The following is a 17105-nucleotide window of genomic DNA, read 5'->3' as shown; positions in this document are numbered from 1 at the left end:
ATGTTTTGGGGTTGTTTTATTTCATTCACAATGAACATTGCTAAACTAGGCACAGATTATGCATGCAACTTATGCGAGGCTACTGAAAGGATCCCGTTGCCATGACAGGAATATGAGATTCTGATAATGCTTTCTTGATAATCTGATATCGTTCAACGATGGTCAACTTTGGAATTCCCTTCATACTATTTTTCGCGAAGACCTAGTATCGCCAATATTTGACAGTGATGCATAAACACATCTTTATGTTGGATGTTCTTATGATTATGATTTTGTGACTTTCATTGAGTTCTGTGAGAGAAAGGGTTGAGAGGTGTTTGATAGTAAAAATGGCATACGATGTGACTTTTTGCCAAACCTTTGTCTAATCCAAACGATCATTTACAAGCCGTTGCAATATACATGTAGATTAAAGATTGCTGAGTGTGGCCTAAAGCATCAAACAAATCAAACATCGCATATGACCTTTCTAAAAATTATTGACAACATATGGTTTCTGATAAATAGAATCAACCATTAATTGTAACATTGACATGCCCCATGTTGATGACATCTGTCACTATGATGTGGCAGACTTAATCTGTGTGCCCCATACAGCAACCTATCCCAAGCCAAACCTGTAAGTTCACGTCGGTGCTTATACAGGTATATTATTCTGCTAATAATAGCTGACTCACCACCACCTGTAAGAGTGTGTCTGATGCGAGCCGGTGAGGTTTTGCAGTCCCAGTGTTAATTAATCTAAGTAAAATTACGAAATATGTTATCTTCTACATAAACAACAGTCTCCTTATTTCACATCTTAAGTTATACAGGAAGGAGGCTGGTACTTTTGTCACAAAATAATTTGTTCCAGAAAACGGTGGAAAAAATAATTTCGCCTCAGGTGTAACACAAACAAATAATAGTTCTATACTCATGCTGGATAGTCACACAAAAATCGTAATTGGTATCATTTATATTAACGGTGTGTAATGAAGTGTCGCTTTGAAACCTGCTTGCTGTTTGTACATAATTCCTGTGACAGTGAATATTTAAGCTTCCTCATAACATTTCGTTTGCATATTTTGTCTTGGAGGCACACAATTATGGATCACAATACCGTTTAAACGGAACTATTGAACTTATAGTTACTTTAATATATTGAATGAAAATGTATATGCCTACGAATGCCTACGTGGTCTAGTGGTAGTGTGTCTGCCTGGAGAGCAAAGATATGGGGTCCGATCCGCGGCAGCGTCATACCAAAAGACGTTACACGGTGGTCCATGTTACAGGCATTAAGGGGCTAAAACGATGTCAGAATACAGTGTCGGAGTGTCGGAGTGTCGGGGTGGCCATGGAGTATTCATGTTAAACTGCTGCCAATATTTTGTGGGCTTGCACTATAAAATCGGCACGTGTCCGGGACAAGTAGAAGAAGACACGACGTTAAACCATATTTTACCTGACCTAACCTACTAACGGAATAAACAATATATTATTTTAACCGGCCCTGAAGACTTCTTCTTTGCTGACTTTCGTTCAGTGTTTATTATGGTACTTTTGGATTTTCAAATTTTCTGGGGGGTTTCATATTTGATGCCACGGATATATAATTCTTCAGTGTGGGCGTACCCCTTTTAAGATCAGAGTAAGAATAGGTCTTCAGCAACCCAATACATGTTTGCCGTAAAAGGCGACTATGCCTCGTAAGATACGGCTAGCGGGATCGGGTGGTCAGGTTCGCTGACTTGGTTAATGCATGTATCCTAATTGCGTAGATCGATGCGCATTATGTCAATCACTTGATTGTCTTGTCCAAATTGGAATATTGCAGAATGATACCGAACGTTAAACAACAAACAAACAAATCCATGGGAGCGTCACAGGTGAGTGACCCTTCAAATTGTAAAACAACACAGCAAGTCTCACCAAAGCGAACTGTCGCATCCCTTTTGAGACAATATATGTTTTGATGATAGGAGGTAAGCGATCAACAAACGAGCAAACAAGCTTTGAAGAGACAGTGGTGTCACATTCCTAGTAACACACAACGGTGATGCTGATAGTATATATTGTGAAGGCACATTGTTTGTTTGTCCCTGCCTCTTTCATCAACTGAAAAGCAGAACAAATTGAAACCACGAGTAAATAATGGAAGTAACGGCAAAATAATTGAAATTTACGAAAATATACCCGAAATGACGACCAAAATAACAAATTAGTGAAAATAAACCAATAATTGTAATATCGCGAAATTTCGATTTAAAAATAAATATATAATTATATATATGCTACCAAAGAGGCACCATTAGGCCGTCGTACCGTTAGGCTTTCGTAAAGAAACCTTGGACAAATGATTCGAAACGTGATCAATGCTTGTATCCGCTAGCTTAGTTGCTTATAACAAAGGTGATTGGGAGGCACGGTGGATATTTCAAATATATACATTAGCTACAGTCTGAATGTTGCTGACTACGCATTTTCAATAATGGCTTAAATTGCATATGATCCGGTTCAACCGTGTCCTTTACATGCAGTGGCTCAACTAGCTGAAAAGCGTCAACTCCAGCGATAAAATAATCGTGTACACTTGAACCCTGCTCAGATATGAAGGTACATTCTCATTCGGGGTCCGTTGAGAATATGAAAATTTAAAGTATTACACAGCTTTAATAATATTCTTTCAAATCTATTGGTAATATTGTCACTTGCGATAATATTGCGACTATTAAGTGGCACCGCTTCTTCTTCTGGAAAAAACGTTCCCGGCTAAGTCAGATAAACTCTCGGGAGGGGTTGTCACAGCGTCCATCGGTGAGCTAGGATATCTGGGTTGTCATCCAACCACTGCTCAAGGAGTTCAATACCAACGTTTTTCCAACTTGATGTATAGTATAGGGGCCCCTCTGGTACGTACATACCTATCAAGAAATATCATTTTTACTTTGCTGTACCCGTTTAAGTATTCTCAGAGCAACAGAATTATCAATACTAAGCATTACATGTACAAGTGTGCGCAATGGTTCTGATGTATTTTTGTCAAAATATACAAACCGTCCGACCGTCGTCCATGTGAATTTCGCTATATAAGGTGTAAACACTAATAAATATGGAATTGAATAGTAACTTATCACTGACTGTTTCTAGTAAATACAGAAAGTCAAACTCAGATAAATATTTCAGAAAATCAAAATCATCGAGTTATATGATATACCGTTAATATTCCATGTTAAAACGTTATGATAATGAATAAGTAAATATTCATCTGATAAGGAAGTGGTAAGGATTGGTGCGTGACGGTTCTCTGGTCCATGGCCTCGCCCGTATTCAGGAGCATCACTGGTATTGCTAAGTGAAGGTTGTGACTTCTCCTCCAGGTTGAAGGGCACGGGTGGCCCAGTCGTCTAAGGCGTCGCGATTCGCTGTGCAGAGTTGCGTCCCTTGGGCACGCCAGAAACCTATGATTGTGGGTTCGAATATCGGTTCGTTCCGATTATGTTTCTAGGTTTGTCAGCACCATACCCGTGCTCGTCGGTTTCAACGAAGTGGTAAACGTCTGAGACCTGCACCACTTCGGGCTTTCCTCCCACATTAAGCTGACACGCCTTGATATAACCGGAATACTGTTTAAAGCGACGTTAAACCCAACTCAATCACTCACTCCTCCAGGTTGGCATTTGGGGTCGGCTGTCTACCGTCATTAATGACCCTTTGATCTCGATCTTCTCGCTGAAGTCTGTGTTTGCCTTTTGTCATCTGTCTTCAGTTGTTTTCGTCTGGAGGCGGCCGATCTTGAAAAGTGACAATCAACCACGACATCGCATTTCTGCAATAAACTAGATCTGTCTTACACTATTTATCACATGGTTTGAGATGCCCATGTTATCTGACGAGAAAGGATTGGTGTTTACCGACTGCCTAAATTTTGTCATCAGAATATGAAAACTTGACAATAAGGGGGCGGGGCTTACTTTCAATCCCAGTTCACTTTGATTTTAGTCGGCGTGCTCTCAATATAATTCCTGAATTTGGCATACTATATTCGACACGTTGAGAAGAGTAATTACGGTATTCGCATAATCGTCATGAGTTTCCCTCTCTGGTTCTGGAACACCGTGGAACCTTCCGTTGTCCCTCTGACTAAATGCTGCTAGACCTGTGAAGATCCGGGTTAGAATAGGTCTTCAGCAACTCATGGGATTGGGTGGTCAGGCTCGCTGACTTGGTTGATACATGTCATCGTATCCCAATTGCTTAGATCGATGCTCAAGATTTCAATCACTGGGTTGTCTGTTTTTTTAAGACCCGATTATTTACAGATCGCCGTCATAAACGAGTAGATTGGATATTGTTGAGTGCGGCGTAAAACAAACAAAACAAAATGCTTCTAGACTCTCTCCTTTAGCCGATTGTTCTCTAAAAAATGTTCGAGTTTATTCATCTGACCCTGTAATGCATCAATATCAATGCACATCATTTCTTGATCGTGTCTAAAGTTCTCTATTTCTTTCTTGATGAAGTCGATTGTCATCTCAAAAGATGAACATTTCCTCTGTGGTTGGTCGTTCTTTCCTGCAATTTATGTCTTCAGGGATCCCGTTTGAAAAGCGCGCAACTCATCAACTGTTGCTGATTTAACCTCATTTATGACCAGGTATTTCATTCATAAACCGGAGTTTAATTCAACAATATCAGAATATTCAAGAGAGAAACATCCAATTCTGGCTCTATACAGTCAACTACGGTTATAACGAACTCGCTTATAACGAACTGACGGATATGAATGAATGAATGAATTTCTTTATTTCCTCCAGAGTTGAATCCGAAGATTTTACATGGGCAAGTACATTATTTAAAATACATCAATGAAATTACTTGACTATATACAAAGAAATCATGTTATACACTGCTATGAATAAACAATTTACAATGTACATTTTGAGAGCAGTAAGGTATCTAGTAGATATACATAAGGTATTTCTTTAAATTCCATACGAAGTGGCAGAAAGACAGTATGATGCTTTGCCAAGTATCGTAATCAAGTTCGTTTGTCAAGTCATGGACATCTGCACCGAGAAAGAAAGAAAGCATATCATCATCGTCAAGCATATCTATTTTCACGTATACATCTACATCAAGTTTATCAATTAGGCATGAGAAGAAATTATTTCTGTCAGGCATAAACATTTCACAGTGCAAAATAATATGGCAATCATAGTCATAGCAATGTCTATTGCAATGGTTACATTCTTTCGACACTTTTGCTCTTGATCCGATTTTAATACAAAGTTGCAGGGGTTGTCTTAGATGTGGATAGAGATACATTACATTATAAAGAACATGCATTTGTAACCGTTTATGAATTTTATGGTATCGTGAAAGATCCGGTCTCTGTGCTAGTCTCTCTCTCCAGATGTACTGTTCATTCTCTGATAGACGTCTGATTACAAGAGCTCGCCAAGCCGATTTTGTTGGGAACGAACCGCTATCAGTATATCCCTTTATATAGTTATCCAAATGGTATTTTTTAGCAGTATATAGAAGGATGTTGCATATGCTTACTGGACGGCTAATATTGACAAAAGCTTTGGTAGCAATGTGAGCACAAAATAGGTCTTTTGTTATTGAGTTACAATCGTTATTGCAGAGCCTTCCTAATAATTGTAGTCTACATTTATCAATGTAGCCATTCATTGACCACATACCCAAGTTAGAAATAGACGAATCGGTTGGATGTCTTTTACCAAATCCTTGTATATGACGAGCAAAGTAACGTTGTGTACATTCAATCATTTCAAGTTCTTTACCGTAAAAGGCTGGTAACAATTCACATCCATAAAAGCTTGTAGATAAAATCATTCTTTTCCATATATTGACACATGCAACTGGGTGGAGGTCTGAGTCGTTGAGGCCGAGTGATCGTAGTGAATTAACACTTTTTCTTGCTTTTGAGCAACATGTCATGATTCTTTCTTTACAGGATAAATTATTGTTTATGATTATTCCGCCATATTTGACGGAGTCGGAAGTGTCAATTATTGCATCGCCAAATTTGTAGGTTACTTTATTATGACGCTGGCGTGTTTTGCAGAATACAAGTGATTTACTCTTGGAGGCATTATAGGTGAGTCGCCATTTGTTGGCATATAAACGAACTGAATCAAGGGAAGACTGTAAGCCCCGTGGGGTTGTAGACAAGAGCGTTGTGTCATCGGCCTACAAATATGTAGGTGTGTTGAGTGTTGTGTACACATCAAAGGTCGGGTAACTCCACGTATGCCCATCTTTCAAATAGTATGATTTGATTGTTTGTTTGTTGTTTAACGCCGCACTCAGCAATATTCCAGCTAAATGGAGTCTGAACCAGACAATCCAGCGATTGACATAATGAACATCAATCCACGCAATTGCGACACGATGACGTGGATCGATGTTCATGATGTCAGTCACTGGATTGTCTGGTTCAGACATGATTATTACAGTATGAATCAGCTTATGGCATATTAATTTCAATTGGCTTATGTACATATACAGCTTATGCAATATTAATGTACCTTTACAGATTTATACACCCCTCACAATGATATATACATGTATATATATATATATATATATATATATATATATATATATATATATATAGTCATAATTAAATAAGTGGAGTAAGATTGAACACAGTTTTAATAGGCTAGCGCTTTCAACTCGTACCACGTACGAGTCTCATCAGGCCATAACTGAATAACGGACATGAAGTAGTATATATATATATATATATATATCCATCTTTGCCCCTCGTTTGTATTACAGTGATGTCTTACAGGTCATGTCATTCATGAAGACGTAAACCTCGCTGTCAATATGCAGTAGAACCAAATTAATATGACGTAAGTAACCCTCTGTCCAGCATGTTCTGAATAGCAGCATTCTGACAGCCTCATTCACGTACGTCGAACGTTGATTTTGGGGGTTTTTTTTGTAACCTTAACACACAAAATCTAGTCTTCATAAACTTTTCTTTCACTTAAAAATTTATGAACGACATAAGTCATTTCCACCTTAAACAACTAGGCCGGTTGGATGTGTTATTGAGTGTGGGTTATAATTTGCATTGTGTTGTTCACAGGTCACATACTGTGGCCTCTTGAAAAAAAAACTATTCACTTCCTCCCTCAGTGACTAAATGTAAAACACAACACACACTTCTCTTCCGTTATATACTGCAGTGCTATTTATTTTACTTTAAAATAACAACGTAAATATCAAAGCCCGAGTCATAAAAAATGTAACACAATGGATGGAATCAAAGTATGCGAATGTCATCTAATGTAGATCCGTGTAATTGGTCATTTGCTGAAGGTTAAGTGAACCGTATGCGACTTCCAGGTTAAGTTGGTTGGTTGGTTGGTTAGGCCGCACTCAGCAATATTCCAGCTTTATGACGGCGGTCTGTAAATAATCGAGTCTGGACCAGACAATCCAGTGATTGATATCATGAGCATCGATCCACGCAATCGGGATCGATGACATGCTTCAACCACGTCAGCGAGCCTGACCACCCGATCCCGTTAGTCGCCTTTTACAACAAGCATAGTAGCCTTTTACGACAAGAATGGGTTGCTGAAGACCTATTCTACCCGGGATCTTCACGGGTCCTTTCAGATTTAGTGACAAATAACAATGATAAAAACAGTTTGTTCTGCACTGATTTATTTTCAAGCACCGGTGTCGAAAATCTGACAGATTATTTCATCTTGCTGTACTTTTGTCGAAAATGTCTACTCAGCATCTAAAACAAAAGCAAATAAAGCCATGAAAAAGAGAGGAGTGGTACGCATATCATCATTAGAAAAATGCAGTGATATTTTATAATTATATTCGATAAAATAGAATAGTACACACGTTGAGAGAAAAAGTCTTCCGCTCCTCGGATGAACTCTTCATGACTTACAACAGAGTCACCTGAAACACACAAAGACGAACCAATGAATGCTAAATAGAGAGGGATACAATCACAGCCATAAATGTTGTTTTGTTTTTTTGTTTAACGCCACAGTCAGAAATATTCCAGCTATATGACAGAGGTCTGCAAATAATCGAGTCTGGACCAGAAAATCCAGTGACTGACATCTTGCGCATCGATCCACGTATTTGGGATACGTTGACAAGCCATAAATGTAGTTCAAATGCAAGGAACCCTCAACAGTCCTACTGAGCATGTGGCCAAGGCAAAATCTGCGTTTAAGGACACCCTACACTACTCAAACAAAGTTTATTTTCAGAAGTGAATCACAATGGACTCTCATGATAAATACATATGACAGTTTTAAAACTATGCATCTGCTATTTTGTTACTTACCGTCAATGTCAGCCGATTGCATGATTTCTTCCGCATCGCGTTTGTCGAAGAGATTCTCAGCCTCCGATTGGTCAATGTTCCCATCCTCATTCAGATCAGCAGAGAAAAGGTCATCTTGTGCCTCTGACAAAAATACGTGATTGGTCGTGAATGTCATTAATAATCGAACAATGCAGTTCCCCGACAACAGGAAATGATAATACCTAGTTACGTGTATATACCAAAATATCTATAATTGACAAACAAAACATATGCATGATTTTATTCTACTATTTTGTAAATCAAATTGGAATGGTATGAATTTTGCGTGTTTCTTTGTTTGGTTGTTGTGTTATGCTGCATTCATCAATATTGTAATTGTAATGGCAGCCAGTAAATATACTGGTCTAGGCCTGAAAAACCAGTGGTTGGCAGTATATGCAGCGTCCCATGCCGACGGGGAACGCCAGCGGCAATTAACCATGACACCGAGCTTTACCACCGATCCAATTTGTTTGCCTCTTACAAGCAAAATGTAGAGCAATGTGAACCTGTGCCTAACCTATGTCCCTAGAAGCAATAAAGATGTGACGTTATGATATGTAAATAGGATATGTTTCAATCTTATAATTCTCAACATTTCAAAAGATTAAGTAATATGATATGGTCGTTTATAGCGTGTCCATTGCTATTAAATTTTTGCAAAGGCGCGTCAATAGTTCAGGGCAAAGATGATACAAGTCAACGTAGAGAAGAGTATCGGATATCATTATAGTCACGGAGGGGTCAAATGTGGAATTGTGCTCCACATGTCTATCGTAAAACTTTATGAAAGCTTTACTAAGGCATTGAATGCTGTAACCCTGATGAAACGAATTTTGAGCAAGAGTCGTATGACGCTTCTTGAAATCGCCACATCGGCCTTAACGACAGTTAATACCTATGTGAATATGTCACATCGTTAATTTGGCAATACAACATTCATATAAAAACGGTTACAGGTCGGATGGTGGTCAACATTTTCATCGTCTTACCTCTCTTTCCTATCAGACCGAGTCTGCTAGCAACAGCAAGGCCAGTGAGAACCCTACTGCCTCTGACACGGAGCCATCTGCGACGACGACGACGACGGAACAGTCCCTCCGTGGGGAGAACAATCAAAGCCATCAGGAGGAACACCACGAGCAGTCTCATCTGGAAACAGATATGGGCACATAAAGCAATCAGCTGTGCATACATTAGTTATCACATTGATTGAGGTGAGGTTAGGTGAAATGGTGTTTAACGTCGCGTTCAAGCTTATTGCACTTAAATAGCGACGTACATTGTGTGTACAGACTCCGAGCCGACCAGTCCTTGCTTTTGCCCCTTAATCCGAGATGATTCAGGCAGGGTAACAACAAGTACCTTCTATTAACGTATTTTGGTGTCTGACAGCTACTTTGACCAACTCGAAAGCTCATTCTGACAGATACCGATTCTTCGTTGAAACTTCTTCCTTGAAATTACAGGTGAGCTTCCTAAATAACCAGAGGAACACCAACATGACTTGTCTCGTATGGCCCAGTTGGAGAAGCATTTGGCTACGTGTACTAATCACTCTCTAGTGTCTGAGTCCATTCTCAGACAATGTAGAAAACAATTTCTTTAACATAAAAGTATTTAAGGTGTCTGCTGTATGTTTAGATATGTACAAACATGATTCACAATGTTATCCCCAATGAACTTCTGGTTGCAAGAAAATACAGCTTTGATTGTTGTAGGATACGGCTAAGCAGTAATTTTGGACTGTGGAAAATGAAAAACACGACAAATGTACAGACTGACTAAAACTATACTCCACGGGGGACTGAGGATTCTCATACGCCGGATGTCAAATTAAAAACAGTGTTAAATTTCTTCTGTTTGAAGGAGAAGACAATTGGTAACCGTTCAGGTGACTTTAATTAGATATGAACAAAACGTCAAGACTTCAGAACGAGTTACACTTTTTTTCAATAATGCATGTGCTCATAAACTCGCATCGCTATTGTTGATGAGGTTTGTGTATCGGTGCTGAGAGATTAGAAAGCAAATATCTTTCAACATGGGAGGATACACACATGTATTCTTTTGTTGTTGTTGTTGTTGTTTAACGCCGAACACTATTCCAGCTAACGGCTGTCTGTAAATAATGGAGCCTGAACCAGACAATCCAGTTATTGACACCATGAGCATCAAACTACGCAACTGGCATACGATGACATGCATCAACCAAGTCAGTGAGCCTGACCACCCGATCCCGTTTGTCACCTCTTAAGACAAGCATAGTCGCCTTTTACGACAAACATGGGTTGCTGAAGACCCATTTAACCTGGATATTCAAGGGTAATACACGTATTCAGACGAGTGCTTGGGTTCATATTCAACGTATTTCATCTACTGTTGAGCCGTCGGGTACACGGAGATAAGATCAGCGACACAAACAAATACAATCTTAATCAAAGTATCTTCAGAACAGAATCGGCGGCGAACAATGAAATCTATTTGAATTTCAATAGAACCTGCACAGATTGACTTACCTTAATAGTCTCTCGGTTCGGATGCCAAGGACTCAAAGTGGACTGGGTTATATAGAAGGTGTATAATCACTATCACAGATGAGGTGTTATACACGGTGAATAATGTAATCAACACCACATTAGACACCACAAGTCATGTAGATGTCTAATTAGCACTGTGTAATTGATGGCATCATATACACGTAGCTATATGTCAGGGTTGTGATATATATTTATGTATACACACATGGTGTTGTGTGATTGTTTCATTTCCTAAAGAACATTCCTAGCATTGGAACATATATGCGTGTATATAGGGGAAATAATACCAGTTGACTTAACAGATCATGCTAGGACAGGTTTCTGAGGATCTGATTTAAAAACGGAATGTGTGCTTTGGTTTACATCACCAAAATACTGACGTTTGGAGAGAGAGAGAGAGTGAGTGAGTGAGTGAGTGAGTATAGTTTTACGCCGCTTTTAGCAATATTCCAGCAATATCAGGGCGGGGGACACCAGAAATGGGCTTCACACATTGTACCCATGTCGGGAATCGAACCCGGGTCTTCGGCGTCACGGAGAGAGAGAGAGAGAGAGAGAGAGAGAGAGAGAAGGTGTGTGGGGGGGGGGGGGGGGGGGGGGGGGGGGGAGGCGGCGTTGCACATGATATAAATCAGAATCGATTATTTTCAGACCTTTGCAAATGAGATTAAAGTCTGCTATCAATCTCTCGTCCAGACTGGATCATTTACAGGTGGTTGCAATATAATTGGATGATTTACTGAGTGCGTTTTTTACAAATCAAATTGTCGCATATGACATTATTCCTTCATCAAATTGGACAACATATGGCTTCTGTGAAATTAATCAACCGTGTGTTGCAGCACTGACATGTCACATGCTAATGGCATTAGTCACTCAAATGAGACAGGCTTAACCTGTGTGTCACATACAGCGACCTATACCGAGCCAAACCCATCTTTTCTCGTCAGTTCATCAATCATGTACCGATAAGTAAACCCACCACAGGCTGTTAGAGGTGCATCTGATGCCAGCTGCTGACGGCGAAAATGAATGAATGGCATCGGACGCACTTCTTTGAAAGTTAGTTCGTATTGATATAATACCGATCTATTGTATAGTCGAGCTTGCTAAGTTTTACATGATGAACAAGACTGTCTGCTAATTTTATTTTAGAGTATTCAGGATGGATGCTCACATTAAATGTGGAACAGAAGTAGGTAATTGCTCGATGGAAATGCTGGATGAATCGCCTTTTATAGTATTGACATTAGCGGCGTCTATGACATCTCCGAGGATTCAGGGGCTAGGGGGACAATGACAAACTGTGTTTCAGTTGAAGTATTAATCAAGAACACTTGTACACCATTCTTTTCCTAACAGAAAGCCTTTGTTATGCCACTATACGCTACAGCTGCTGCCATTTTCATTATTTTCTGATTCCTTCTTCATGTTGTTCGTTTGTTTGTTGTTTAACGCCGCACTCAGTAGTATTCCATGTATGTGACGGCGGTCTGTAAATAATCAAGTCTGGACCAGACAATCCAGGCGAAACAAGAATAACAGAAGAAACATAAGTGTATTGTTGAACATACAATTGGTAATAGTTTTGTGGATTTTTTAGCTCTGGACAAAAACGTCCATAAATGGACGTCAAGACTTCAGAACAAGTTACACTCATTAACTCTCTGCATTGTTATTGTTGATGGGGGATATGTATCAGGGCTGAGAAAGCAGATATCCATGCAAAAACAGGGATACACACATGCATTCATTTTTTGTTGTGTTTGTTTGTTTAACGCCGCACACAGCAATAATCCAGATTTATAACGCTGGACTGTAAAGAAGGGACCTTGGACTAGACAATCCAGTGATTCACCTCATGAGCATTGATCTACGCAATGGGGATACGATGACATGCATCAACCCAGTCAACGAGCCAGACCGCCACCGATCCCGTTCGTCGCCTCTTGCGACAAGCATAGTCGTTTCTGAGGGCAACCATGCGTTGCTGAAGACCAACTCAAACCCGGATCTTCACAGGCTACTTCTGGATGAAATGTGGAGGGATCAGCTTTGACTGTGAAGCCAACTGGCTATTTGTATATAAACATGTGATAATAATATTTAAGCTTTCTCAATTTATTGATGAATACATATTATTATTGATATTGTATATTATAGATTAAAAACAAGGTTAGAGCACATATATTGAACATCTCTGCTAATTTGACGTAATAATATATTGAAAGATAACGTATATGCTTACTAATGGAATAAATAATATATTATTTTATCCGGCCCTGAGACTTTATTCTTTGGTGGTTGTCGTTTTGTTTTTTTGTGGGTTTTTTTTGTGTTTTTTGTGGTACTTTTAGGACTGAAATACCTTTTAACTTTGCCGATTTTGACGATTTGGCACCTGGAATATATATCTTTTTAACTGACGGAGTTCTCGAGCCCTCGTTCTTCGTCGCCGTTACTTTTTAGAATGGACATAAACTCGGGCTTTGTCCTCTACTGACTGCATGTGTCGCCATATGGTATCTTAAAAAAATAAGTGTTCTTTAATGGGACAAGTTTAGAAAGTCGAAAGCACAAGTTGGTATTTATATTTTGAAAGGTCATAATTAGACAAATATCTATCATGTAATATACCAAACACAGATTATGAAAAAGATGTTTTAAATTACGTTAGATGGTGAAAGATTTATTTAAGAGTACTTATTATAGCCTGTAGTTAGTTACAAAGGTTAATTTACCATGTCGGTGTGACGAAACAACGTGTTTTGGTTCTGTAATCTTTCACAAAAGTGTCTGTATGATCTGTATAAGACTAAAATCCCTACAATGATGCACCGTAAACTTATGTGAGTTTGAGATTTGTCACAGCAAGACATACAAGTTACACATAAGTGCATCCTGATGTTTCAATGTTTTTTTTTAGATGAACTTGTGCATGTGTTTGTGACGTCAGAAAACGATGGGACAGGATGAGCTCACCTTTTGGCCAACACCTAGCAGAATCACATTGTCAATATAATTATGATTCATAAACACATACTGATGATATACATAAAGACGAAATCGTACAAAGGATTTTGCTTTTAATAGGGATTTGATATTATTATGGAAGGGGTTCTGTCGCTTTCATTTCCATCTGTAGAACGTAATGATGTCATAACTGATGCATGAAGAATCTGTGTGTTTACTTACCGCGATAGGTGCGCACGGGTGGCGCCGCGATTCGTTGTGCAGAGTTGCGTCCCTTGGGCACGCCAGAAACCTATGATTTTGGGTTCGAATCCCGGTTCTTCCCGATTATGTTTCTAGGTTTGTCAGCACCATACCCGTGCTCGTGGGTTTCTCCGAAGTGGTAAACGTCTGAGACCTGCACCACTTCGGGCTTTCCTCCCACATTAAGCTGACACGCCTTGATATAACTGGAATACTGTTAAAAGCGGCGTTAAACCCAACTCACTCACTCACTCACTCACTAACCGTGATATATTTCTATGTGTCAGTAGATAGCATCATACCATGAATCACTGACAGCACTGCACATGTGGTATCACAAACACATTGTCTCGAAATTGTTGGTTTAGGTCACATCTGTCGCATTGCCTCTGGTAATTAATTATACGATCAAAAGGAGTAAGGGATACATTAAGGGACGAGGTGATCGATTGTCTGATGGGAGTGCTAAATCCGTATTAACACTTAGTCCTTATTTGTAATTGATGAGTAAAAAATTGATAGCATAGTTGCATAAACAACAAAAAGGCATTTAAACGTGTCTCATGCTTCAGTGTCAACAAATCATGTTGTGGGGAGTAATATTGTTTATTCAGCATGAGTGAGTAAGTGAGTGAATATGGTTTTACGCCGCTTTTAGCAACAGCCTAGTAGTTAAAGCGTTCGCTCGTCACGCCAAAGACCCGGGTTCGATTCCCGACATGGGTACAATGTGTAAAGCCCATTTCTGGTGTCCCCCGCCCTGATATTGCTGGAATATTGCTAAAAGCGGCGTAAAACCATACTCACTCACTGTGAATGAAACTTCCTTTGCAACATTCGTTACTTTATGACTGTGCGTTGTAACCTGATGGCATATCGCTGCACGTTAGAGGGAAATGCCTAGAAGCGTACGTTTATATATTTACTCACACACTAACGCATATAAGTTATGATGTTTTCTTACATATGAACGTTTGTTCCTTGAGTGGTTATGATATATTACAAACCCGTGTAGGTTCCCCTGTGTATAAGTCCCCAGCCTCTTATGCTTGTCGTGAGAGGCGACTGAATGAATCGGGTTGTCAGGCTGGGTGTCATCGTATCCCAATTGCTTTGATCGATGCTCATGATGTAGTCACTGCATTGTCCGGTCTATAAACACACATTCCATTATTTACAAAACGACGTCATATATCTGGAATATTGTTGAATGCGGCGTTAAACTAACAATCCCTCAACTGATATATTTGAACAAGTTAAATTCTATCAGTTATACTGTAATGGGTCAAAAACTGTTAACGGGTAATAGATTTCATGACTGTGGTAAAATGTGATTTTGGCGTCGATAGTTTTCAACTGGCAATGTGTAACTTCACCTAAAGCAGTCCTCAATCTGTAGCCAAATCTGAAACAGATGTGACAGTTTTTTTCAGATATTTTCATTATACATTATACATTCTGTTGGCCCTGCATCGTATTTAGCTGCGGATTCAGAACCGTGTAAAGTGAAGTTACAGACTGTTAACAATGCAAGATGACATCCGAGACAGAAGTGGCAGATTTTTTCACTCACTCGCCTCGGATTTCTCTGCAGATTCTGGACGCTTAAGGTGAGGTTTAAAGATTGTCAGCAGGACATATCCCATCCCGGCGCGGGCTATGTCAATGATTGAAACTTTATACAACACCACACTTGACGTAATAGTATCGGCCAATGTAAATTATAAACGTATTACCACTGTGAGAGAAATCGGAGAGTTATCAATCAAGATTCGTTGCGGTTTTTTCCCGTTACGTTATATAAAGACCATATTGTTTTATAATCCACAAACAAATAGTCACATCACAATGTATTGCGTCTATGAAAATTATGTACTTAATTGACAATATAATTATGCTTGTGGACATTTCACATATGTTAATATCGGATGGACCGAGATTACCAAGCCAATGGCAGATCACAATCATCGTCACATTGTACAAAGGGTTACATATTAAATTTATCATAATTATTGTGCATCTCGTGGAGAATCCTGTTAGGATAGGGGGCACGGGTGGCCTAGTCGCCGTGTAAGGCGCCGCGATTCGCTGTGCTGATTTGCGTCCCTTGTGCACGCCAGAAACCTATGATTGTTCGAATCCCAGTTCGCCCCGATAATGTTTCTAGGTTTGTCATCACCGTACTCTTGCTCGTGGGTTTCACCGAAGTGGTAAACGTCCAAGACCTGCTTCACTTCGGGCTTTCCTTCCACATTAAGCTGACACGCCGTGATATAACTGGAATACTGATAAAAGCGGCGTTAAACCCAACTCACTCACTCCTGTTAGGATAGGCCCCCACCAACTTGTGCTTTTTGTAAGATGTGACAAAATGGATCGGGGGTTGTGACTTGGTTGAGTACTAGTGCAATGGAGGACACCTTTGACCAATGTGCCACCACAACACCATCCCATCCGACAACAGGTGGCATCAGCTTGTTGCCTGTTTACGTAGACAGGCTTGACATCTAGCCTCGCTTAATCATACCTTGACGTCAGTTCACTAATCAGGTGCCAGATGGATGGATCATTCAGTGCGCAGCGTTATGAAGTAATACTGTACTATTTCAAGAATACCATATGTTTGCATAGTCGCATGTGGCATAAAAAACGGACCAAAACGAATATTTTGATCTCAAAACATCAAATAGTAATATATTAAACAATTGAATAGACAATAACAAAAAGAATGGATGTAAAAAGAAACAAACATAATTATTGCTAAAATCTATGACAATGGTTTTCGATAGAATCAGACACGCAAACATACACACATACATAGATACATACACACCAAGAAACGTTATATACATGCATTTTACATGGAACTTACGTGCTAATATGATGTCATGAATGGAATTGCCCTTAATATCATTAGACCCGTGAAGATCCGGGGTAGAATAGGTCTTCAGCAACCCATGCTTGCCGTAAAAGGCGACTATGCTTGT

General features: G+C 39.5%; 1 protein-coding gene across 1 annotated transcript; it reads right to left on the bottom strand.

Moving 5' to 3' along the window:
• Positions 1-7675: 7675 nt before the first annotated feature.
• LOC124140003 (calcium-binding protein 5-like) lies at positions 7676-10930 on the bottom strand. The gene is made up of 5 exons (XM_046507328.2): positions 10882-10930; positions 9355-9514; positions 8342-8464; positions 7885-7944; positions 7676-7771 (listed from the first exon to the last, which is right to left on the bottom strand). Exons 2-5 carry the CDS (start codon positions 9512-9514, stop codon positions 7761-7763), a joined length of 354 nt encoding a protein of 117 aa, XP_046363284.1. The 5' UTR covers positions 10882-10930; the 3' UTR covers positions 7676-7760.
• Positions 10931-17105: the final 6175 nt, after the last annotated feature.

The sequence above is a fragment of the Haliotis rufescens genome, unplaced genomic scaffold, assembly GCF_023055435.1.
Source record: "Haliotis rufescens isolate VD_foot unplaced genomic scaffold, xgHalRufe1.0.p SCAF_5, whole genome shotgun sequence".
NCBI classification, from domain to species: domain Eukaryota; kingdom Metazoa; phylum Mollusca; class Gastropoda; order Lepetellida; family Haliotidae; genus Haliotis; species Haliotis rufescens.
The sequence above is the reverse complement of the archived record's forward strand: the minus strand, read 5'-3'. Positions and strand labels throughout refer to the sequence as shown.

Bases quoted from the DNA above. Each gene is read 5' to 3' on its own strand.
- LOC124140003 (XM_046507328.2), bottom strand. From the start codon at position 9,514: ATGAGACTGCTCGTGGTGTTCCTCCTGATGGCTTTGATTGTTCTCCCC. The intron at 8,465-9,354 runs GTAAGACGATGA...TATTTTTGTCAG, and splicing joins CGGTCTGATAGGAAAGAGAG to AGGCACAAGATGACCTTTTC. The intron at 7,945-8,341 runs GTAAGTAACAAA...TGTGTGTTTCAG, and splicing joins GCAATCGGCTGACATTGACG to GTGACTCTGTTGTAAGTCAT.